The 26,618-nt window shown below is 35.4% G+C and overlaps 1 protein-coding gene across 5 annotated transcripts in view; it reads right to left on the minus strand.

Moving 5' to 3' along the window:
* Window positions 1-4,930: 4,930 nt before the first annotated feature.
* ALCAM (activated leukocyte cell adhesion molecule) overlaps window positions 4,931-26,618 on the minus strand; it is a 252,179-nt gene continuing 230,491 nt past the window's right edge. The window contains exons 10-15 of one of the 5 annotated variants that reach the window (XM_069065304.1): window positions 24,619-24,754; window positions 24,363-24,496; window positions 19,294-19,426; window positions 16,941-16,979; window positions 16,489-16,606; window positions 4,931-5,050 (exon numbers count right to left, since the gene is read on the minus strand). In XM_069065304.1, coding sequence (XP_068921405.1) covers window positions 4,963-5,050; window positions 16,489-16,606; window positions 16,941-16,979; window positions 19,294-19,426; window positions 24,363-24,496; window positions 24,619-24,754 — 648 coding nt within the window. In that variant the 3' untranslated portion in view covers window positions 4,931-4,962. Of the gene's footprint in view, window positions 5,051-11,219; window positions 14,685-16,484; window positions 16,607-16,940; window positions 16,980-19,293; window positions 19,427-24,362; window positions 24,497-24,618; window positions 24,755-26,618 lie in introns of those variants that run through there. The other 4 variants (XM_069065301.1, XM_069065305.1, XM_069065302.1 and 1 more) reach the window with 4 other exon arrangements.

Raw genomic sequence — 26,618 nt, forward strand, 5'->3', positions numbered from 1 at the left:
TCACAGATTCAGACATGTCAAATATCTAATGGTACACTTTGAAATCTAAGAACTATAACAAGTTAAGCTCTGTTGTATGATAAGGCTTTGTCCTTGCTAACATTATTAAAAGGTTCCATTGTAAGAGAAACACAAACTCATTATATCTAATGATAAACAGGTAATAATACTTAACTGATGACAAATATGAATCCAAGGGAGAAGCAACTAGCTTTCTAAAAGTCAGGTGATGTCTCCACTGTTGGCATTCATTATTTTCTCCCCATGTTCATCTGGAGGTTTATCTTGGAGAGGACATTTCTATGAAAGTTATTTCCTAAATAACTGCAAATCTAATTCCAATAGTATGTGGTTTCTGTGTTTGCATTGCATGTAAAGGACTGGGAAAGTATTCATTTTATAAAGCAGTGGGGAAAAACCTGGAAGATACCAAACATGAAGGAAGTATGATCTTATCTGTTGAAGGTTCAGAAAGAAATACCTTATAGAGACACTCATCCGTGGAAATGTGAGCTTGTGTTGGCTGGCCAAATAAGTTAACTTTGGCATATGAAAGATTGTAGCAATATTTGTTATTCAGCTCACCCAGGACTATCAGTAAGGCTACAACCTTAAGTCAACTGTCCTTGAACATTTGGTTTCATACACAAGGCACTGAAATCATTTCTAAAGGGGAAAAAAGTGGACTCAGAATGTTCCCTCAGACTACAATGGGAGACAGACATTTGAAGACATACTTCAGTTTTATTATCTTTTAGGCATAGATGGGCATGTTAATCCATTTCCACACACAGTTCCTGTAATCACCGACAGGGAGTGAACTTTGAGCTGGGAAAACCTGCCTCCTGTTGCCAAAGAGTTAAACTGGAGAGAAGCTGGAGCCGAAACCTCAAATGGTGAGGACTGGTTCATCTTCATTCTCAATAATGTTGATGTAGATATTGGTTCACAAACTTTTTTTTCTTCTTCCAATCTTTGATGCAGTGGACAGTGTTGTCCCCTGTCTCTGCGTGCTTTCTGCTCTCGTTCTAGAGCATGCCACTTCAGATGGCCCACTCACTAGGGTTTGACAGCTATTTCTGGAATTAGTTAACTATCACAAGCTGAAGCCAAAGTATTATAGTTTTTAACCCTTTCTTCTTAGTGTCACATTGCTGCTTTCTACAAAAGTATCTCAGCAGCTGTACTTTGCAGCCTTTATCTCCCACAACCAAAAGAAAAAAAATTATATATAAGTAATTTCTTTTTTTTTTAGTGTTCATGTTTTATTTCGGAAAACAGGTGTTTAAAAATTTTAGAATTTCCTTAAACAAAACTCTAAAAAGAAAAAAAAGGAAAAGAAATCACAGTATTTACAGAGATAACAGAATGGCTTAGCCATGCAAAACAAATTACTTTGGTTTTTTTTTCCCTTTCACTTTGGTTTAAATGTTGACCAAAATTCATTTTTTTTCCTGCCAAATAAAACTTTAATAAATCAAAGTTTAGAGGCAATATAGAATATTTTCTTTTCCCTCTAATATTTTATACATTATAGAATTTAATAGGATATCTTATGTATTTAATTCATACCAATGTACTACAGGAAGCTTTTATTAAGACATCAGTCACTACTGCCCAGACATTTTACAAATTTACAATAATAGTGTGTTTCTAAAGAATGCAGAAGTGGCAAAATATCATTTCTGACTTCCATTTGAATTTAATCTCCAATTTGTCTGTTAATTTCTATTAAAAACAAAAACAAAACTTTCACTGGTCTGTTCAAAAAAGAGTCACCAGTTTCCATTTTTTGTCAATTATCCCCTCTGGATAATTGTTTTTTTTTTTTACTGGAAATTTGATGCTGTTTGTCCACAAAATTATGTTACACTTGGGCCAAAAATGGCTGTATCATATTTATTCAGATACCAGGCTTCTGCATGAAGGAGGAAAGGTTGAAAAGGCTAATCACAAATACACTATTGGCCCATATCCAGTCTACCTCGAAATGTTTCCATTTATACTACCATCCTAAAAATGTCCAAGCGTAAAACATGTTTAATAAAGTTACAAATTTGAATGTAACTAAAGATACATAGACATTTCATTATTACACTTTCATGTACTGTTTGATAAATTATGTACCAGTTAAAAACACTAAATTATCTCAAGGTGCATTCAATATCTGTAGTGTAGTTAACAAAAACAAACACACACAAAAAATATATATTCTATTCCTGTGGAAAATAATGCAGCTCTGATAATGACCACTGTTAAAAATCTCCAATTCTGACTGATATCTTCTTCAAAGAGGAAAATAAAAGTGTATTTTTAAGGCAGTGGAAAACCCAAGGGATCCAAAATCAATTTGAAATTTCAGCCACATTATGAGTAATGGAAATGGGGATATAAGCCATGATTTTCCAAACTGTTATTGATTCACTGATTTATTTTTTTTTCTTTTAAGAAATATTCCCAGCAACTATCTCTATATGTAAGTACTACCCCCAATTCGGTGTTCTTGTTTCTTGACAATAGGCTTCTATTTTATTGTAGGAAACCTGTTGCTTATGTGTTAGTATGTTTGTGTTTTGACTGGTGTTAGTTTGTTGTATGTACATTGAAATGGTGTTTTTCAACCTGATGTGTGTGTGTGTGTGTGTGTATTGAGAGAGAGATAAAATTACATCTTTGAATAGAGTAACATGTGGTGTCCCTCCCACATGGCCACAAGTTTCTACCTTAGGGTTTCAGGAACTTGTGATAAAATTTGAGGCATTACTGATAGCAATCAGAATCAGAAATGTACCTGCTCAAAGAGTATCCATAAAAAACAATTGAAATAAAAACATCACACTATACATCAGATTAACAGCAACTCCCAGAACAAAGCCTTACAGTGTATAAAAATAGCTACGTAAAAAATTTACATAAAAGGCAAACAAAAAAAGAAATCCTCAGTGCAGAAATTTACAGAAAAAAATTCAAACAGAACACAACAAAGTGACCTATTATCATGGCTGCCAAAATTTGTTTTTTTTTTTCCTTAAATTTTTCTATTTGTTGTTTTACTTGAGATAATTTTCTAAAATCTTGTGACAGCTTGGTAGAATGAACTGCTTAACACTTGAACCATGAATAGCTGTCAATGTCTTTGTATATGTCTTAAATACAATCCACGTTCATGCTTCAATTGGTCTATATGTTTTTTTCTCTGAAAATGTGGAAAAAAAAAGAAATTAAGCAAGGTAAATTACCATTAACAATCAATATGTGCCAGTCAGTTGCTGCTAAGGGGAAAAAAAAGTTGTCATATATGACAAGTTCATCTTTGATCTTATTCTTTTCTAGTTCTATTCCTAAATTTATGCATCTTTTCTAACAATAATTTATTTGAGATTGGTTAAGAGTTTTATTGGAGGGGTGGTGCTAGAGGAAATCTGTAAGAACTGCATATAGAAAGAAAGCCAAGCATTTCATCCCATTTATATACCGAGTAAAAATACTTGCCCTCTCCCTAAAATCATACTCTACCTTCCCTATCCAGAAGAAAAAGAATTTGAAGTTCAAATCCTATTCTGAAAATATTATATCCAACTTTAAAGAAAATGGATAGTGGAATTAAATGTATAGCAACAACATGGAAATGTTCCTCTCAGTTGTAAATCTTCTGATCTTTAAAACTATTCTGTGACAGCAGATCAGCTGGAGGTATTTGTTGTTCTTCTCTCTCATAAGCCTCCCCTTCACTCCTACATCATTCTAAGCATGTGACTAGATTCCACTTTACTTTCTTCCATTCCAAACCTTACCTCAAAGGTTTAACTGTAATGACCCTTCTCTCCACTGTGGTGGTCATGGGCCTTACACTCCAAAGGATATACATAGTCTAGCAGTCCGTAACAATCTTACTAATGCTTCAGATTCTCACATGTTCTAGACCTGAGAGAGGGCTTATCTCTCAGTCATGTCTGACTCTCCTAGATCCCACTTGAGGTTTTCTTGACAAAGATCCTGGAGTAGCTTGCTATTTCCTTCTCCAGCTTATTTTACAGGTGAGGAAACTGAGGCAAACAGGGTTAAGTGACTTGCCCAGGATCATACAGGTAGAAATAATAGTCTTCCTGACATCCACACCACTACCTAGTTGCATTGGGCCTTAGAGATCATTTTATTTAATTCCCTCATTTTCTAGGTGAGGAAACTAAGCTGGAAAGACATAAAGGTCACAGGTAGGATAATTATAAGAAACAAAGATGGGATTCAAACCTCTATCTTCTTGCCCCAACATCATTTCTTTCTCTACCACATTGCACCACCACAGATGTCTGTCTGGGCCATGGGCATGTGAATAAGTGAGCAAATGTAAATGTAACTACCTAATCCTCATCCTCTCTAATATTCAAGAATGAAATACAGAAGTCATATATCTCTACAGATGTATAATCACACACTGTAGTTATAGACAAAGATCTAGGGTGAGCTGCTCTCCTTCTGTTAAAACGTTTTTCAAGGGAGGTTAAGATAAATAATCTATCGCTCAAGCAAAACTTCTGTGTTAAAATGCTTAGATTGCAGTTTTACATGCACCTATTCCTTTTCTTTCCCCAAATTCAAACCATTAGAACCTCCTCACATATTCTCACAATATGTTAAGACATCAGCCCATAGAATGAAGTTTCTTGGGATTATGAAATGCTAGTGGCAATGGGACTAAAAAGGCAAAAGTTAAAATCTCAGGGGTGACACTGGTTGTTTGGAGGACAATGATTTTTCATTTTGTGAATTTCCAATCTTTGGGCTTACTAAAGTGGTGAGTTTTACTCTGACAATGTCTCTTTCAGGATTTTGAAGACCAGAATTATGAAATGAGAACCTCAAAGCCTCTTTCATACTTCATACTTACCCACTAACTCATTACATTTAGACATGTATAAACTCCACCTACCTGGAACAGCAATCAGAAAAAAAGTTTTTCTCTTAAGCTTCTGTTTTGTGATTGTTTTCTTCTAGCTTTTTGTTTTCTTCCATGTTTCCCAGGTCTTTGTTTACATGCTTTGATGCTGTCCTACAATGGAAGTATGATAACTACTATTGCATGTGTCACATGTGTCTATATATTACCATTAAGGTTAAAACTTGTACACCTCTGAAAGCTGAGTGTGATCACCAGTACACTTTAGACAAAGCACTAATGCAGGGGTGGGGAACCTGTGGTCTCAAGGCCAAAAGTTTGGATTCAGTTAAAAGGCCACACTTGAGGACCTAGAGGGCCACATGTGACCTCAAGGCTGCAGGTTGCCCACCCCCTGCACTACTGTGAATAGTTCCAGATAAACAGAAGACCACTTAGTGGAATTAAGATTGTGGTAGAATTATGTTTATAGGCATAAGATCAACCAAAAACTCAATTAATTTTAATGTAGACTTCAAATAATCAGTTCTCTTGTCTTTTGGTTGTACAATTTCCACCTTCCCTTATGTTTATTTTAGGGAAGTAGTAATTCCTTTAGAGGTAGAGTTTTCAACTCAGTAGATACTACCCTGAACACTGAGACAGGGCACTTCTTCAGGGTTTCCTCTCCCATGCACACCAACCTGACCAAAACCTTGTGTATCCAATTTCACTTTCTATTTCAACAAAGAAGAATGAGGTGATGGTAGATAAGAGTGGATCATAAAGCCCCTGGGGTTCTAGCAGTGGCATTGGTAGGAGATAATTTGGATGGATATCACATCACAATATTTGCTCCTGTCATGTTTATCTAGGAAACCTGGAAATACAGCAACAGCAAAAGATCTTGGATGTTAAAGATTAACTCTTTTTGTCAGTCTTTAAGCAGTTCTCCTGAAATGAATGAAAACTTCACTTTCTTGATTCTTCAGGTAAAGCTAGAAGAGGGCAAATATTTTCCCTTTCTCCTAGATCCCTGGCACAATGGTGCAACAATAGAGCTCTCTGATCTCTCAGTGTTTTTTTGTTTTGTTTGCTTAACATATTTAGTCTTTAGTAATCCATGTAAACTTTGGATGCTCTTTGGTCGAGAAGCTCAAGGAAATACAAGCTTAACAATTTTTTTAACTCCATTGTACCTATAAGAACTTATATTCATACAAAAAAAAGGTTTCTGGAATTCTTATCACTAGAATCACAACTTTTCTGGGAAAAAGGAAAGGAGCCAAGTATAATATACATACAGGAGAGATAAAGACTTATGACTCATTGAAACTCAGATACTTAATGCAAGTAGTTTAAGATGAATTCATGAATTAAATGCTTAGCTTAGTTTGAACTATAGCCTATAAAATCCATTCATTAAGTGTGTGAGCAACTCTAGACCAGTCTGAGAGAGTCCCTTAATGCCATGATGATCTTTTCAAGGTTAGAGATTCCAAGATGCAAATGGAAAAATGCAGTGAATGAACTCAATAAAGTAAATTCCTTAAGTCAAAGTACTTTATCACATGAATATTTTCTTTCTTGCACTATAATTAAATGAGATAACATGTATAGTAATTTACAAATCTTAAAGAGCTACATAAATGTTAGTTATTGGTGTTAACTATGATTACAAAGATACAGTGCACACCTGCATATATCATCCAATAAAGTACATTAGAAACATTTTTGCAGAGTATATGAGCACAAAGTTCTAGTACCAGTTCTATAACAAACTAGCTATTGTGACCTTTGAAGTGACTTGGTTTCCATATATGTAAAATGAAGGCTTTGGACAGGATGATCACTAAAGTCCTTTCCTGTGGTAAAATTCAAAAGATCTAGAAATCCTTGTTTTGGTCCTCTTGTGGCCATTTTAAATTCAGCATGTCCAGATTTTATGTAAATAGTGCTCTGCCTTTCCAAATAACAATCTTAATGGGATATTGTGTCAGATAATCAAAATCCAGCAGACAATTACTGATTTCATCCACTAAATTCATTTTTTAAATGTGATGCATTAAAATTATCAGTGGTTCTTGCAATAAATGATCCATATTTTATCTAATCTAAGGACTTAAGAATTTCTTTTGGTATTTACTCAATTTTAGTCTTCTTCAAACTTCTGCTCTTTCATTAAGGTCCTGTGTTCTCAAAGGCTATTCCAATATGATCTTAACCTCTGGAAGGGCCTTCCAAGTTGGAAAAACTTTGAGTACAGGGCCAATGATGCTTTGAGGATCTCTTATCCATCTACCAAAAGGACCAATCTCACTGAGTATTGGGGAGGCTAGTCACCAGAAGGGCTGGTGGTGATGATTTTCTCCCCACAGCAACTCATAAAACTATTAAGGGCTACAGGGGCTTTCATGTGCTTCCTAAGTAAGAAAATACCATCACTGATAAAATATCAGATCATCTGAAATATTGAAGTTAAAGGCAAATAAGATTATCATCTTATCTTACATAAAGAATGTGGAGGAAGAAAAACTGAGGACACTGTTAAGAAGTTCTTACCATAAGCACCCAGAATACTGTCACTGTTTCCTGAGTAAGGAGCTTTAATGATGCATTTTTCTGAAGGTGATTACTCCACATCAGTGGCATAGTCAACCAAAGAATCAACTACGTTCACGTCTATATTATCTATCCCCTTACACTGAAGCGTCAGATAAATGTGTGGATACTATGTAGGTGGTGCAGGAGTCATAGAAAACTATTTAAATCAACACATTGGGGGTAATTAAGGGAAATGTGGTAAAGGCTTCAGAGTCAAGTATTTACTTGGCTAACTTCAGTGAGTCCCAATGTTAGGGGGTAGCACTCCTGAATGAAATGTGACTTTGAACTTGAGATAGCAGCTTCAGCATCTGATGGGGCCATCTCTAAAGTTGTTTTTCTCTGCTTTTGGTCAAATTATGGAGGTAAATAAAACAACAACCCAGGAGATAAAAAGTATTGAATGTGAAACCAAATCCAAGAATAATTAACAGAACAAAATGTTTTGACAATGAACTAAATAGCTGATGGGTGTATAAACCTCTTAATCATCTTTAAAAAAACAACAACCTTGTTCTTTATCTTTTCCATTAAATAAGAAGAAAAATGAATGAGAATATGCGATAGGACTACAATGAATCCAGTAAAGGATTGAATGTGTTGGTGAAAGCTTATTGGTAAAAGAAATTATTACATGTCCTTAAAAATGTGAAGATCAAGATTCTGCGGTTAGAAGAAGTTCAAGGGAAATGAGGGAAGGGCAAAGGATAGAGTATGAAAGACTGTCTATTGTGAGCTTGCTCGTGAAGTTCATTTGCTTGGGGTTGATAAGCTTTGGGAATAAGTAGGAAAGAGATACTCATGTATTCCAACATTTGTATGAGAGTGCTTCTGACAGAAAGCAGTATTCAAGTCTCCAGTGCCTGCCATTCTACATTACTAAGCAAAACATGTTGCTTGGTTAAGAATGGTCAATTGTGATTTTACCTATCTGAGCACCTATGGTTGGGGGTAGGAAGGTAAGGAATGAATTCCTGTTGTTGTTAGTTTGTATTCAAATTCATTTTCAGCTTCAGATGAGTATTGTGAGTTTTATCTGTTGTGAGTTGTTGAGTAAGAAGGTCCTAATAAATTTTTCATGGTTGTGGGAGTCCTCCTAAATGCTAGAATTTCCTAATTCTATCGAAAGGAAAGAACTAAACATGCTCAGGGTCTACTCTTAGAATCTTAAAGCTGAAAGAAGGCCTTAAAGTAATGAAGCACGCTTTCTATTGGCCAGGTGGATAGCAGTGTGTTATTTTATATTCATCAATTCATTTGCCTTTGTTTATATGAAGTTGAGGTACAGAGATATGTTTTCTGGAATCAGGGAGGAATGCAGAAATGGAGAAGGAAACAGATATTGGACACAAAAATTTGGAGGTGAAAACAAGTGAATTGCTTAAACTCTGACCAAGGGATCCTCAGGTCACTGAGAAAGTTCAGAATTTGGGTTTCTCTACATCCCAGCTGGCTGCCTGGACTTATCTGTGAATAGGCAGGCCAGAGTGAGGTTAGGTATCTGCCTACAGCCATGAATTAAATACTATTCAGCACCATGTTTAAAATGCTTATTTGTGCATGTGCATGGGTGTATATTGGGTAGGCATAACAATGAATTAGGATACTATATTTAGTGCAATTGACTTAGCTGCAACCCATCTGAGAAGTTAAGCAGTAATTTCAAAGGTCTCAAAGGCCACCCTGCAACAAGAGCATGTTAAGAAAAAAACAAACACTAATCACATTCTGTGAATCTTGAGATACAAAGATCTTGGAAGGATCCAAAATGTAGATAATTCAAAGAGCAATGGAAAGATGCATGGTGGACATAAATAGGCTGGGGCCTATTATTTAAGTAATGGTCAAAAAGACATTATTGATGAAATATGTGACTATAAAAGGAGGTAGAATGGTCAAGCTTAAGTCACTAGGCTTAGAGGAGCTACATAAGGTATTGTTGGCCACTGTTATTGATCTTTGAAACATTACGGAGAATAGAAGAGATACTGTAGCACAAGAAATAGGCAAATGCTCTGATTTTCAAAAAGGGGGTGAAAGCAGATCACAAAACTATGAAGAATTCTATAGAATTCAATTAAGTAAATGATTTCAGGGCCTTTAAAAAGAGAAGTAATCACTACAATAAGAAAAAGCATGTTGTAGAAGGGAGACCTGTTGTTATTGGTTGCACTAGCTGACTGCTGATAGCTCTTGCAACTTTGAGATTTGAGAATTTTTATGCGTAAAGAGTGAGAGATAACAGATCAACAGTATGAGTGCAAAATTGTGAAATGCTGAAAGAACCAGAAGAAGGCCTCCAGAACATGGGTTAAAGCTTCTATGGGGCCAGAAAAATGCTGAGCAAGATGCATGGAAAGAGTACACATATCAGTGAAATCACAGCAGATAAAAATTGGGAGCCAAAATACAAAATACGTATGCTGTTTCTCAAAAGTTAGCAAGTTAAACACTTGAACATTTCAAAATTAAATTAGGATGCAAATATATAACACATTCTAACCTTTTAAAAGTTGTCTATGTGCTCTGATCCTGACTCTAATACTTACAATTGAATTCAATTGAAAAATAACTTTTAATAAATGGTTAATACTACTATTGGGAGGCATTGGATGGGAATTCATAAGCAAAAAGGAAACAGTCCTTGCCTTCAAAGGACTTACTTTCTACTAGCTATGTGACCTTGAGTTAAGTCCTTTTATCTTTCTGAGCTTTAGGTTTCTCCCTTGTAAAATGGGGAAAGTAAGAGTTGCACTTTCTTCATATATTGGCTGCGCAGATCAGGTATGATAATGTATGTAAAGCACTTTGTAAACTATAAACCTGTAAATCTGTCATGATTTTCCTATAATTTGAATACTCTGGTTTCTGTCGTTTTAAGTTCGATCTTTGCCTCACTGTTTCCCAAACCCAGGAAGATCCATCTTTTTCTCACTTCAGACATACAGGTAGGATGGTTATAAAGTAAAGAAAACTAAGCTCATTATTTTAGAGTCACACTTCATGTTTGATTTCTTCTATGTGCACAGAAAAAGAAAACATTGAAAAATGCTATTATACTGATATGTAAAATAGTACTAAATGGAATTAACACACACACACACATACACACACACACACACACACATATATATATATATATATATATATGTATATATATATATATATGAAGTAGCTCAGCCCTGCTATTTCTCAATTAGGATTATGTGCATCTACCATCTACCATATATATATGAAGTAGCTCAGCCCTGCTATTTCTTAATTAGGATTATGTGCATCTACCATTTGGTGTAACTTAATTTTAATTTTAACATAACTGCATTCAGGGAATCAATTAAACTTGGCATTACCTTCATTTAAAAAACTTAAGAGCTTAATGAGTTTTCAAGTTACAATGTAACATGTTAGATGGTGGCACCTACTGGTGACATGTAATAATGTAACTCAGCTCTACAAAAAGGAGACAGGAAGCTTAACTATGGGTTTTATTTTAGAATGGAAATAGGGGTTATAACAAATTATTTTGTAAGAAAAAGCAAGAAGCATATGATGATGGCGGAGAAGAAGAGAATTGAGAAGCTCTCCTCAGCCAAACATGGAAATCAGTCAACAAGTATTTATTAAGTGCTTACTATTGGTCAGACCCTGTGCTAAGCTCTGGGGATACAAAGAAAGGGAAAAGCAGTGACTTGACCACCCTAATACCTTTCTCCTGGATCTATAGTAGGTGTTCTTAATCTTTTGTGGGTGTCATGGTCATCTTTGGCAGTCTGCTAAAGTCTATGGATCTTTTCTCAAAATAATATTTTTAAATGCATAAAATACATATTATTATAAAGGAAATCAATTATATCAAAATATAGTTTATCAGTATTTTTTTAGTTCATGGATTGTGAATTAAAAATCTTTGATCTAGAGTAAAACTTTGTTTTCTTGAAGGAACAGAAGGCTAGTTAGAGAAAATGGTAATTCTATTAGGAAGAACTAAGCATATCTATTTCATTAGAAAATTTTATACTCTAAATTCACAAAGCCATCATTTTCATTTAAATGGTTGTGATTCCTATGACCTTAGAAGCTAAATCTCTTCGATTCATTCTCAGCTTCGATATTAGGCACTTGAATTACTCATTGAGATTTTGGGTATCTGCTTGACACATGAGTTGCGGTGACAAGGAAGAATGTCTATCAGGAGTCTTACACATGTAGACAACTGTTGGGTATCTAATCTGAGCTCAAATGAAGAGGATTTGTGGATGATAACACAGAAACTAATGAATAAAACAAGGATTTGGGATTAACCATGGATCCCATTCTTTTAGTAACTTCTTGTTTCCTTTATTGGGGCTAGTGGAAAGTGGGTGGTAAGTCTGGCAGGACTTAACTTTTTGTTATTCTAACTCAGCTGACCAAATACGTGACCAAATTTTTTGCCCAAAATTGATAGTTTATGCCATGTATGCACTAGGGATGGACTTTGCTAAGCATCCTGCTCTATGAACAAATTCAAGCATCATAAGACTTTCAATGAGGAAGTACAACGGTCAACACTTTTTTTATTGTTATCAGTATTTGTGGGTCTTATTGTCCTTATTCGTCTCTGGGTATGAAGCAACTCTATGACATTTTTTTTTGCTTTAGTTTACATATGCCTGCTTAGATATCAAAACAGAATTCCCAGTAGTGATTTGAAATCTGAGATCTAGGTGAAGGGGTGGGACAAAGAAATATATCACATAATTCTCCATTAAGCTTATTTTAAAGTTTACTATGAAAGAAACACTACTTGGAAGTGCAAACATGTTTCCAATCATTCTCATTTAAACCCAATTATTGTTTTATATAGCAAGAGCAAAGAACTTTCTCACAATGTTGCTAAGGTTTGACTCCATGCTTGATTATACTTCTATAAAGCTATTCTCTATTACACTTCTGTTGTCTCTCAGAGGCGCTTTTAGGAATATGTGAATGAAATAGATATCTATAATATATTTCTTTTCAGGCTAGCTAACCAATGACTATGTAATTAGGCTTCCAAAGAAAATCAGGGGCCCTGTCCTTTTTCAATATCTGATATCCTCATGAAAAGGCTGAGAGTTAGCTAAAAATAAGAATGAAATCCTTGTACTGATTTGGAAGGTAGAAGGCATGACTTGTGAGAAGAGTGTGTATAAATACTCCTTCAATTAACCTTGGATTATTTCAGTGACCAACATATGCAGATATTTGTGCTGTCCAGCCATTTTCTCAAAGTAATGGGCATTTCACTATTTAATGATCAAAGAATTCCAAATGATGACTATTTTAAGAATATATGTGATTATCTTGTAGTCTTACAAATCAGTCTAATAATAAGTCATATATGAAAAGGTCTAGTTCAGGGTCTGGTACATGGTCTATGGTTTGAGGCTATTAGTTTAAACTTTCTTGAGTTTTAGTTTTTTCCTTCATTTATAGGGTTAACAATACCAAATTAAGTTGCTAGAATGGTAGTTTCTTGAATAGGATTTTTGCAAGGACTAATCAGGACTGAGAAACACTTGGCAAGTCTGAAGTGCCCTACCAATGCTTAATAGAAATCACTTCATCCATGCTTGTGATGAGAATGAGGGTGTATTACTTTGATTACCAAAAATATTAACCCTATAAGAGTTGGTGCATTTATTTGGATGGATCAGTATGTGGAAGTCAGATGGTCAAAGTTGCTCTTAATTTAATGAGGCACTTGGAAGGAACTGCATCAAGCTGGAGCCTGAGTGCTACCCAACCAGGTGTCCTGCATTTAATATATGGGGTGCATCATCTGGGGTTACCATATGGTACTAATTCATGCAGTAATAGAAAATGTTAATTCTGCTAGTCATAGAATGACAAAGATCTGTCTGATGAGAAGCTAGCAATTAGATCAGGATGATTAAAGATGCTGGATCTGGTTCAAGAGTTTCACTTGTACTTGATCACCATATAGGACAATGACAGTTCTTTATGTTTCAGGCAAATTTCATATTATGGAGCCAAGTCTTCCTCTCTTCCCTCTTACTGCTGAAGGAATCAACATCCTCTCAGTTATCCAGTGTTACTTTGACTCAACTCTCACTTACCCTTTATATCCAATATATTGGCACTCTTGTGTCTACTGCCACAACATCATATATACAGTCTACTGTTTGGCTTTTAAAACTTGTCAGAACCTGGCCCCTTCTTACCTTTCCAGTCTTATTCCTCATATTCTACAATTCAGATCTAATGACTATTTGTTGTACTTATACACAAACTCCACCTCCTATTTTTGGGCTTTTTTCCTATCTCACCTCTGCTTCTTAATGGCTTCCTTCCAAGAATGAGCTCAAGTTCTATTCTCTGTAGGAGGCCATCTATGCCCTGAGCCATTCCACACCCCAACTACTAGTGTCTTCCCCTCAGAATTACCTCCCATCTACACTGTATATATCCTGTCTGTACCTAGTTACACATAACTTGTCTCTGTGAGTTCCTTGAGGGGAAAGACAAATTTTACCTTCCTTTTTATCCCCAGTGTTCATACATGCCACAAAGTAAGTGCTTCATAAATGGTTATCAACTTTCTGACTTCTGCCTTCTCTCACAAAACCATTTTCAAAAAAAATCAAAACCCAAAACAAGTTCAATAACTTTGGAATACAGCAGAACTCTTTATAGTTGATCAAATTTGAAATATTTCAAATTCATGGATCTTAAATTTATTCATCCCTTATTTGTGGTGTTGGTGGGATCAGAGTTTAAGTAAAATTTCTTTGAAACTTATAAATGGATGGTGGATTGCCATAGGGTAGTGTTCTCCCCTGAGCAACTACTTTTATTTTTTTACATGTGTGTATTACTTGAGGCATTTATATAAGTTTCCATAGAAACCACAGACATGAATGGATTGACTTTCCTCACATGGTAGGTATAAGGAGATAATGCTCATGGTGGAGAAGGATATGTGAATTTAATGGGTGATTCTAATAACTGGGTGAAAGGTGAGGTGTCTGATCAAGGTTTCATATGGAATTGCCTGGATCAAGATACACTATTCTCCTATGGGATCACAAAGTGTCTATCAAGTACAACATACAGAAAGAAAAAAACATTTTCTTGCCTCAAGTGGGTTTGAAACTTCTGTACTGCTGCCTTCTCAGACTTTCCATTGATGTCACTTTGGGGGCAGGGTTTAGGTGAGTAACTGTTGGAGGGAGGATTCAAACAGTGAATAACTGTTGGAGGGAGTGGTTTGTGTGTAAAAGGAGGTTTCTGATTGGACACATTGTGTCAATCAACATTTTTAGATAATTTTATTTGTGGGGAGGAGTTCAAGCTGAAATCATCCTTCCAGCATATGACACACTTCCTATGAGTTTTTGAACAAAAAAGTTGGCTTGATGGAGTATAACATTAAAAGGAACAATTTATTTGAAATAGGGAAAAGGTACAAAAAGGAAGTGAGAATTCAACAAATTATTAACTTCTTCCTTTAAAAATTATTCATCAATCAAATCTCTGTTGAAAACAGTTCTGTTAACTTTGTTGCTTAGACCAAATTCTGTTTTAGCTCTCCTGTGAGCCTGTATTTTGAGAAATAACAAATTTGGTAAAAATATCATCAAGAATTAAACTTAATTTGGTTGTAGCAGAGCACACACCATATTGAGAGGCAGCTAGTAGCACAGTAAATAGAATGCTAGGCCTAGACTCAGGAAAACCCTAGTTCAAATCTGACCTCTGACACTTAATAGCTGTGTGATTCTGGACAAGTCACTTAACCTTGTTTGTCTCACTTTCCTCATCTGTAAAATGGGAATAAAAAACAGCACTTACTTCCCAAGATTGTTGTTAGGACCAAATAAGATACTTAAAACAAATGCTTAGCACAGGTGTGATGTCAATATTTCTTCCCTTCCCATTTTACAAAAATCCACTCCAGGAAACTGTATCTATAGATAGGGCTAGATATGCATAACTATTTTATGACTTTAAGTTCTACGAGGGCTGACCAAGTGAGGGTCATTCCTGTCAATTGTGAATTACAATTGTGAATTACAAAAATGAATATTATAATATCTCTTGGTAGAAAAAAATGAGATCTGAATTCAATAAGTCTAAAATCTATACTGCTTCTTGAGGAGTCCTGATTCAAAGGATGCTTTCTTTTTGAGCTCAAAACATATTGGTTTAATATGCCATTAGTGCAGGTCATATTTCAATGGAGTTCAGATTTTAAAATTTACTTCTATTTCTTTTTGTGCATTCAACTGAAAACTCAGCTTTTTTTAGAGGAGTATTGGAATGGGAAATGAAATTACCTCAATACAATAAACCGTGAGTTTGAGCAAGTTATGCCGCTTCTCTGGGCTCCAGTTTGCTTATCAATAAAATAAGGAGCTGGATTCGATTTCAGGTACCCTTGCAATGATGACATTCTATGGTACTATGAGATGAAGCCAAAGAACCCCTGTAAAAAATGGGTATAATTGTCCCTTAATGGGACAGGCTCTACTGGTCAGAAATTAGGCTTGTTATGCTTATAAATCCCTATGCCGTCTTAGCAACCCTGGTGGTATTTCCCTAGGCAGAATAAAAGTTGGGATCTATATGAATCATGTAGCAGCCCCTATAGTGGATGGTCTTTTCAAATCTCGTAAGAAAAAGCCACCAGATTGTGGCCAGTCTTGAACTGTTGATATTGAGATATAAGTCTAATAAAGCCAACCAAATGGATCAGAAAATTAACTAATTGATCCTGCCCTGAATTTGAAACAATAGTGGGCACACATGAAACCAGGCCCTAAGGTCATATATCCAATTTTTGCAAGATGTGAACTGGAAAATCAGAAACAAAGTCCTTTCGTTTCAGCAACAGATAATCATTCCAAATTGGGAAAGAGCTCTTAGTGTTTAAAGCTTATGTGCAATTGAACAGAAGAAAATGAGCAAGTAATTGTTGCATTTTAAGCAAGTGAATGCTAAATCTTTTTTTTTTAAGGTCTTACTTTGATTTCTTCATGTACAGCCAGTAGACCACACCAGCAACAAGAGCCGCGAGGAGGAGGCCAACAACAATTCCCACTATTAACTTTGCCTGGTCATTGACTTTTTCTTTATTTTCATCTAAAACAAAGAAGAAAAATTCATGCAATTATAGAGGATGCCAATGACTTGGAGTGGAAGTAAATCTAAGATGCTAATTCTAGTTACGAAAATAAAAGCAAAACCAAAGAAAAGAAAAGGAAAGAAAAGAAAAGAAAAGGTGTACTATGGATCCATGCAAACTTTACTTGTGTGACTTTTAAGGAAACATTTTTAACATTCTTACTAGCTTGTCTCATCTACTATTTTAATTCCAGTCAAAATTGTGGACAGCTGGGAAAATTACTCATCCAATGGTACTTCATAAATCTTGAACTGATAGCCAAGGAAGAGAAGTCTGCAGCATAGTACCTACCACTTATATCGTCTGCCTCATCTTGTTCTGGAATACTGACTGAAATGAAAAATGTTAATATGAAATTAAAAACAAAATTTGTTGATATATGAAAGTCACCTTTACCATTATAGTATGATGTTTTAATACTTAAAGACAAAAGACCTATCCTATAGCTAAATGGGAAAAAAATTACACTTAATGAAGTATAAAGTTCCCTACAAAGAAAGTAATCTGATCTTTAAAAAAAAGCTTCAAAATTCTATAATCCATGGGAAGATGCACAGCTGACAATATGTAGACTGCCAATGAATACTCTCGTATTCATTTTATTGTCCACTATCGATCAGCTTGGAACAATGAATGGTGTCATGACTAGTTATCTATCTACCATAGGAATGGCCATCTCAAGATCCAGAAAACTGATATGAGGTATTGACTGAGCAGAAAGTGATGTTCAAAAAAGAAGTTTAGGCTGCTAAATATAGACTCCTCACGGCAGGATAATTAAATACATTTGAACTGAAGTTTTCCAATAATAGAATACTTTTCTTTTGTGTTTTTAGATCCTCCCCCCCACCCCCTCATCTACCTATTAATTCATGACATCATTCTTCTCCACTTTGATCTGACCCTAGACCATTCTCCTCATTCAGGTATATATTCTTCTGCAGCTATCTAACACCTTGAAATAGCTTATTGCCTTGAACTATTATGGCTACCATCTGAGGCTGTGATCTGATAAAGAATAACAACTTTTAAAAGATAAGTCATCAGACTCCTCTCCCAGCATGGTGTCATATAGTGAAAAAATACTGGCTTGGGAATCAGAAGTCTTGGGTCCTAATCCCAGCCCCACCATTTACTAGCTCAGGTAGGTGGTACAGTGGATAGAGTGCCAGGCCTGCAGTCAGGAAGATTCATCTTCATGAGTTCAAATCCAGCTCCAGATACTTACTAGCTGTGTGACCCTGGGCAAGTTATTTTGCCCTGTTTACCTCAGTTTCTTATCTGTAAAATGAGCTAGAGAAGGAAATGGCAAGCTGTTCCAGTATCTTTGCCAAGGAAACTCCAAAAAGAGTCATGAAGAGTCAGACACGAATGACTCAACGATCACAAATTTAGCAGTGTTACTTGTGCAAGCAAGTTATTTAAACCACCCTGGCCCTTAGTTTTCTTAAATTCAGGGATTGGTCTAAAGTCCCTTCCAACTCTATAGTCTATCTTATAATTATAGATTAAGGTAATCTATCTTACCTTGGGCAAAACATTTAACCTTTAAATTAACTCAGTTTCCTCACCCATAAAAATGGGGATAATACTGGCTATACCCCAAAGTGCTTGTGAGACTCAAATGAAAGATACTATAAAAGAACATTGTAAAATCTAAAGTGAAAAAGGTAGGATTTGGAGGGATTCCAGTCTTGACCAGCCCTGTCTTAAAGTTTAACAAAGATATACTGATAAACTATGCATTACAAGATGATTTTCTATTGTAGTCTGATGGAGTTAAATATTAAACTTGTAATATGCTGGTCAAATTTTCATAGTGACCAAATTCCTGCCTCCCTTTGAAATGGTTTCATTTAAACATATTATAAAAATTTTAAATATATATGTGCGTGACTGTTTTTATGTTATACCTGTTGGATACAATTACATATATGTATGATATAACATTTTTATATGTACGTATATATGCTTGTATTCAGCTGTAGCTTTGTTCTAGACCAGGAGTGTGGAACCCATGGCCTTAGATTCAGTCAAAAGTCCCCTCTTAAGGATCTAGAAGGCCAGCTGTGGCCTCAATGCTGCAGGTTCCGCACCCCTGGTCTTGACATTAAGCTAAGAGTTCAAATCTTAGTTTTGCTACCAATTTTACTATGAGGATTAAAACCAATCTATTTAACTTCTCTGTCTGTCTGGACAATTATGTTAAGAATATTTCTATGTAGGGCTTTAACAGAAGGTAATAAATGAAAGGTAATGAAAATACATTTGGGCCTGACATATTTACAGGAATGTTTTAAAAGATAATTTCTTTCACTTTTACTCTGAACACAAAAATGATATAAGCAAAAACAACTGAATTCACATCCTTTGCAGCTTAGGGAGGAAAAGTCCCTGCACAGAATGTGGATTCTGACCCATGCATCATGAAGTGACTTGATTGTCAGACAAGACTATTACTTGACAGACACAAGAAAAGAAGAATCTTATGAAAATGATAGTGGGTAAAAAATAATAAATGCATAAAACTTACCATGATGAGGAACAGGAAGATGGAACTGAAGACTTTAAACTAAAGAGGATTAACCTCAATTTGTCTTATATTTATTTATTTGTTTTTTAATGTCAGAAATGAAATACTCACTAGCAGAGACATTCAGGGAGTTTACTGTTCTCTCCAGCTGGTTTTCTGCTGTGCAAGTTAATGTAACATTCTCTTCAGGGGAAATGATAATTTTACTATAATACCTGCCATTGATATAAGGGGACTCCTCCGTCTGCAAAGGAAAGAAGCAAAGTCAATTTTGAAATGGAAATTAACTAAAAAAATGAGATGAAAAATAATTGATGCATTGAGATTGTGTCAAGGTTCTTGAAAAATAATATCTATAGTGGGGGAAAATTGTTCAACATTACTTAGGGTCCTTTTTACATTTCTAACTATTTTAATTAAGTTCCTAATTTTTAAATTACACTCACCTCCCTTCTTTTCAGAGGGAGGCTCAGTCAACGTTTCCTCACTAGGAGACAAAGAGGACCTAGGGGAAGCAAGCATGGGACTGGAAGGATGTAGACCTGAACTCTAGTCCTAATTTAGCCACTATTTAAGTAACTTTGGAAGAATCACCTGTACTTTTTTTTTACCTCAAACCAAGAGAATGTTGTATACAGTAACAGCAATATTATTTTAAGAAAAACTTTGAGCAACTAAATAATTTTGACTATTATAAATACCCAAATTAATGACAAAGGACCTATGAAGGAAGATGCTATTTGCATCCAGAGAAAGAATTGATAAGTAGAAATATATATATATATATATATATATATATGTATAGAATGATTTTACAAATATATATGTGTGTGTGTATACACACCCACATACATATTATATACACACATTTGTGTCCAATGGTAGCCAGCTCTAAGATGGGGGGAGGAGGGAAGAGAAAAAAGAAAAAAAAGAAATTTTATTATTTATTTAAAAGGAATAGAAAGTTGCACATAATAGATTTGCAGTTTCATGTGTAATTTTTTTATTCTACTATGTTATAGTAATGCTTATTTTATTTCACAAATTAAAAATAAACTAAATATAAAATAGGATTGTATCTGAGACCCTACCTTAAGAATTCTATATTTCATAATAATGCTTTCCAATCTGTGGGGCATGCACTTCTCATTTGCCACTGAGTTATTGATATGAATTGCCAAATAATGTCTCACACATGTATGAATTACTTTTCATATTCATGTAGTTGTGTTTTGATTAAAAAATTTTAAAAACCTTACCAAACTCATAATAGCTTTTTAATCTTTATATATTTTCTCAATCAATGTCTGCTAATGGTACAACTATTATCACAGAGCATGTGGTAGTCTGGGAAAATTTTTGTTGTTTAAAAAGTTGCCCACATACTCAAAGTTTAGGAATACTATATAGAGTTTCAATAAATTATTATTCCTAACAAGCAACCCTCCTAACAAATTATTATCTTTTATTGTACAATTGAAATAGAACTCTGCTTCATTAGTTTGTTAAGTGTTCTTCCCTACAAATATTTATTAGTGATCTTTGGACTATTTCATACTCATCATAACCCCTCTCAGCTGTATTATTTGTGTTGTTAAAATCTATTCTGAACAATTAGTTGTTGACTAAATGTGTAAAGGATAAATGAAGTGGGTTAGGATATGGGATAATGGGACATTAGACTTTGATTCCTGGATGGTCTTGTTAGGTTTAATCTGTTCTGTAGTCAAAAAGAGAGTAGCCTTCACCATATCAGTTTGTATATTTAGTCTTGCTTCTCAAATTCCTACTGAACACACTGTCTATACTGTATAATAATCATTTTCCATTGAAAGATCACTGAGACTGAACTCAGAGGATCTGGGTTCCAGGATCATCTTTGATGCTTACTAGTTGAGTGAGGGAGCTTGGGCAAGTCATTTGTCTATTCTGGGTCTCAGTTTTTTTCTCACCTGTTATAAATGAGGGAGTATCTGAGGTCCCTTCAGCTCTAGATACATACTTCTGAAGCAGTGTTGGATAGAGGAGAGAGTGCTGACCTTAGAGTCAGGAAGACTTGGGTTTACTTCTTATCTCTGTCACATACTGGTGATGTGATTCTGGGCAAATCATAACTCTAACGGCTTAGGCAATTCTCTCAGACTATCTACACTGGTGGAAAGAGTTGCTTCACAAGACATTCCATATACCAATGAAATGACAGGTCTACACTAAAAAAAAAGCCATGCTTCTTTCTTGATAATTTCATGTGAATATGCAACTGTAAACTTCTTATGGAATTTTAAATAGGAACCCTTCTCATCATGTATGTAGTCCTCCTCTGACAATATCTAGGACAGTATTGGGCACACAGTAGCTACTTAAAAAAATCACCAGTCCATTGACCAACAGAATGATGACCAGTTGAGAGAGTATAAGGATTCACATAATTGTATCACTACTTGAGGGAATATAACCAAAGAATAAAATAGTGACAACTTCATTTTTGTCTCAGAAGTAGAGCATCTTAGTTTCTACATGGGCAGCAAAATCTCCAATTTTCCACCATTCAATGACTTTCACACAACACTTTCTTTGGATCCTTGACTTTATTCCTCTTTTTTCCCTCTTGGATAAGGTGCCTTTACACTTTTCTAGGTTGATTCTCCTTTTGTATTTTGTCGAAATTATTGCTATATTAAGGTCTTTCTTTTTCAATGTCATTTACATAAACTGGAATGGGAAAAATGGATAGAGAAAACAAAAGCTGATCAATTTTCCAGATAAAGCAAAAGGCAAAGGAATAGCAACACAAATGTTAAAAAAAAAGAATTAGTTGCTTTCAATAGTCACACTCATTGCTAACAAATCAGGTATTGGGGAGTGTGTATTTCTTAGGTATTGAAAGAGAAGCCATATGGAGTAATGTATAAAGTGATGAGCTTGAGAGTCAGGAAGATCCGGCTAAGAATCCCATATCAGGAAATTAGCTGTGTGACCGTGGATAGATCATTTAACCTCTCAGGCAGCAGTTTCTTCCTATATAAAAGGAGGGGTTTTAAATCAAGATTTCAGAGATCCCATCTAGATCTAAATCATAACTAGGACTTCTGTCCCCTCCTTTGCAATCTTCTGTGCTTAACTAAGGCTACAAAACAGGATAATCAGAATTACCTGTCCTTGGGAACATTGCTCCTACTTACATGAAGTCGCTGGTAAGAGAGAGCTTTTCCTGAGCACATACCCCAAAAGCCTCAGGGAAGAAATACTGATTACACACTTCATCAGAGATAAAGTCCATGTGTTCTACCCCTGTCTCTAATCTCTGACCATTCTGTTTGGGGGCATTATACTTTCCGGGCAGTGTATATCTGTATAACGACCCACAATGCCAAATCACTGAAAAGGGAGAAAGACACAGAATTTGATGAGATGTGTGATGATCACCAGTCCTTTTCCCCTGCCATGATATGTGCACTGACAATTCTAGGAAATGGTATTGTATAACCACCTGGGTACCAGGGAAGTTGAAACAATTTTAATTTTAAATAGAAACTGACAGCCTTTTATCTTGTGTCTTATGACCAGCCCAAAGCAAAACAAGAGGTAACTCGGAAGTTATAAATAGCCATATGGAATACTAACATTCCCAAAGAGATAGTCTTTTGCCAGTGCCAGAGAAAGAAGAGTTCATGTGGCATCTTTGTATGTTTAAAAACAAATAAAGGAACGTTATCAGGGAAACCATTAAACCTAGTTAGTCTCCAACAGCTTGTTATACTTTCTATCTGAGAATCCAACAGATTGACAATTTCATGGGTTTACAATTTTGAACCCCCAATGATAAGCCAGATTTTCACTGTATTTTATATTAAAATTAAAATGAGGCAATGACCAGAGTTCACACCATAAGAAAAAGACATTTGTAACTCATATATTCCATGACCTAGTATTGTTTTAGGAGACAATGGGAGACAGCCAAGCAATCTAACTACCTCATCATACAACAAGATAAATTATTTATTTACTTTCCCCACCCCATTTTATGTCCCAAAAGGCCTCTATATATGTACCCAACTCTGGTATAACCATAGGAGGCTACATATTCAAATGAAATTACTGCATTATCTAACGGTCACAAGGATCAGGAACCTATGGCCTCAAGGTGACATGTGACATTCTAGGTCCTTGGGTATAGCCTTTTGGTTTAGTCTAAGTTTTATAAGACAAATCCTTTTATGAAGTGGATTTGTTCTGTGAAGTTTGGATTCAGTCAAAGGGCCATACTTGAGGACCTACAGGAGGGCCACAGGTTCCCCACCTCGATTCTAGCATTATGTTAGGTAATAATTTTAAGATGAATTATTGCTGGGGGTGGGTAGGTGGCGCAGTAAATAAAGCACCAGCCCTGGAGTCAGGAAGACCTGAGTTCAAATTTGAGCTCAGACACTTAACACTTACTAGCTACGTGACCTTGGGCAAGTCACTTAACCCCAATTGCCCTACCTTCCCCCTCCAAAAAGCAAAAAAAAAAGAATTATTCCTTAATACAACACAAGGAAGCAAATAAATAGAAGTCACTTCATTTGAATATGTAAATTGATCAAGTACCAAAGCATTCCTGTTAATGTTTTAATCACCTAAGTTGAATGAAATAAAGACCAGTGAATATCCTACTTTACATTCTTTCCAAAAGACATACTTAGAGACCCACAGACATCATAAATTTGGTTCTTTTTATTGCTCTGAGAAAAAAGACATATAGGGAGGCATCATGTTATAGTGGATAGAAAGCTGGCCTCAAAATCAGGAAGACTAGATTTTAATTCCTATCTCTGAAAAAAACTGACTCTGGGAAAGTTGTTTACATTTTTTTCTCAGTTGTGTCCCAGACCTATCTCTAAGATGACTAAGTGGCCAAACTGTGTTGGTAGAAAGGTCACCATGGAGCTCCCAATACCAAGAAAACCATAAGTCAAACACCTATTCCCCTTATCTCTAAGATAAAAATCAATTTTAAAAGTTTTGAGTCTCCTTTTCTTCCCTTCAGTGCTGTTCAGAAGTTAATTAGAAAGTTCCCTCCTCATCTCCTAGAATATATATATATATAAAGTGTATGTTGAGACCAAAACCAGTCCCATGTCTGGGCCAGAAGAATAATCACAAAGATTAAGGGCAAACAATGTAAGAAAAATACTTGCTTGGTTTATGACGCTTCCACTGCCTGTAATTGTCCACTGGACAGCCGGCTTGGGAAAACCTTCCACATGGCAGGTAATTGTTTTAGACAATCCATTTGGATCAGTTTTCTTTGTCATTTTAATTTGAGGTTTTCCTAAAATATCAGCATAATTAAAATATTGTGGTGAGCTGACTGTGATGAATGAAACCAACTGCAGAATTACCAAGGTTTTTGAAAGAAAAATTGGGTGCATATAAATTCCTCTCCTTTATTACCTTCCACAATTAGAGTCAGAGATTCTCTTTTCTTTAACCCTTCCACCTCTTGTAGATTAGTTTCACAGACATAGTTCCCAGCATCCTGATATTGTAGACTGGAAAATGATGGCCTAGACCGCAGCTTAGTGTTATCCTGATTAAATGAAAAAGTTAATTATTTTGCATGGCTCAGTTATAACTGTAGGTATATTAAGTCAAGAGTAATTAAGATCTAGACTAATAATTTTTGACAATCTAATGATCAATTACTCCATTTATCCTACTCATGAAAACAAGAGGTTTTTTTTTCCTGCCTTTAGATTAAAAAAAAAAAAAGAAACAAACACATGAAAACAAAATGTTTTCTTTATTTTCTCTTGTAGAACCAGTAGAAAGAATAATAATAATATCTATCATGTATATACCAGTAGTTAACATTTATATTATTGCTTATGACGGGCTAGGTATTATGCTAAGTAGGAACTTTACAATTATTATATCTTTTGATATATTTAGATATAAATATGGATACAGATATAGATGTAGATATATATCCACCCTGAGAGGAAAATGATATTATATCCCTCATGGGGAAACTGCGGTAAACAGAGGGTTGGTGACTTACCCAGGATCATACAGCTAGTGAGCATCTGAGGATGGATTTGAACTCAGGCCTTCTTAACTCCAGGCCCCATCCATGCTCTATCCCTGCACCACCTAGAGCTGCTCATCGACATAGTTTAAAGTCTATGATTCTATGGTGATGAATAGTACTACATTCTCAAAGGGGTGGCTTTTGTACACTAACAAGTATATGTCTACTCTCTTTACTTAGTCTTCCTCGCTAAGTGAGGTAAAAATATTTTTCAAGACATCCAAATAAGATTGCTCAAATCATTATTATTAACACTGACTGAAGCAATGAGATATTGGAGAGAGACACTTGAGAAAAAGCAAAACAATTTTATCTAATGACCCAGAAGGAAAATTATGTATGTCACTAGAGTGGCAACAATGGTACGTTAGAGAAAGAACTGGCTTTGTTGTAAGGAGGACCTGGGTTCAAATTCAGCATTTTATCCCCATTTGTAGTGTGACTCTGGATGAATCAATCACCTGACCCTTAGCAATTCTCTAAGGCAATAACTTGCAGCACATATGCTGACCTGTATTGATAGAGGGAATGTCCTCTCTGGGAATTTTCTGTCAATAAAAAGCAGAGGTCCAGACTTTCTAGTATAAATTCTTAACCCCAAGCAATTGTACAAAAGGTAGCAACTGTAAATGACAGCAGTAATGATATCATAATTCAAGGGTTCTCTGTTTACCATAACTATCCCCCTTTCTCCAACCACTGATTGGGTGGCATTAACAGCATTTGAGAACAGATAATCAGTTTGCCATATATTATTCAACTAAATGATCCTGATAGATTACATAATAGACAGTCAATGTTGAAAAAGTGACAGCAAGTGAAACTTTTAGTGAAAATGTTCTGCCATGATGGTTAGCCCATTGGACCCCTGTGGCTACAGGTCAGTTTGATTGACCTCTGGGTCCTCTGCCAGTATAACTTAAATATGTATCATTTTGGAGGCATAACATATAGAAAAATATCTTAAAGTGTCTCTGAGTTTAAATTATTTATAATTAGATACATACATACATATATACACACATGTATCTAGGTGAACAGAATGTGCTAATTTTTTTTTAAGCAATTGGGGTTAAGTAACTTGCTCAAGGTTACAAGGCCAGTTATTTCTGGGTGTGGTGCTAAGTATCTGAGCCTGGATTTGATCCTGAGGTCATCCCGACACTGGGGCCGGTGCTGAATGTGCTAATTCTTAGTAACATGTATCTATGCAACTCATGAGCATGGTCTCTCCCTACTACTGCTTCAAAAGGATGCCCCTGTTGCACTGTTTAGTAATTGCAATCAAAGGATTGTGATACTAGAGGAAACATACAATATTGACTTCTGACAAGACATGAATGTTTGGCTAAAATTTTCAGAG

Source organism: Petaurus breviceps, unplaced genomic scaffold (assembly GCF_028583685.1).
Source record: "Petaurus breviceps papuanus isolate PSGF00001 unplaced genomic scaffold, PetGlider_PUasm1.0 90683, whole genome shotgun sequence".
NCBI classification, from domain to species: domain Eukaryota; kingdom Metazoa; phylum Chordata; class Mammalia; order Diprotodontia; family Petauridae; genus Petaurus; species Petaurus breviceps.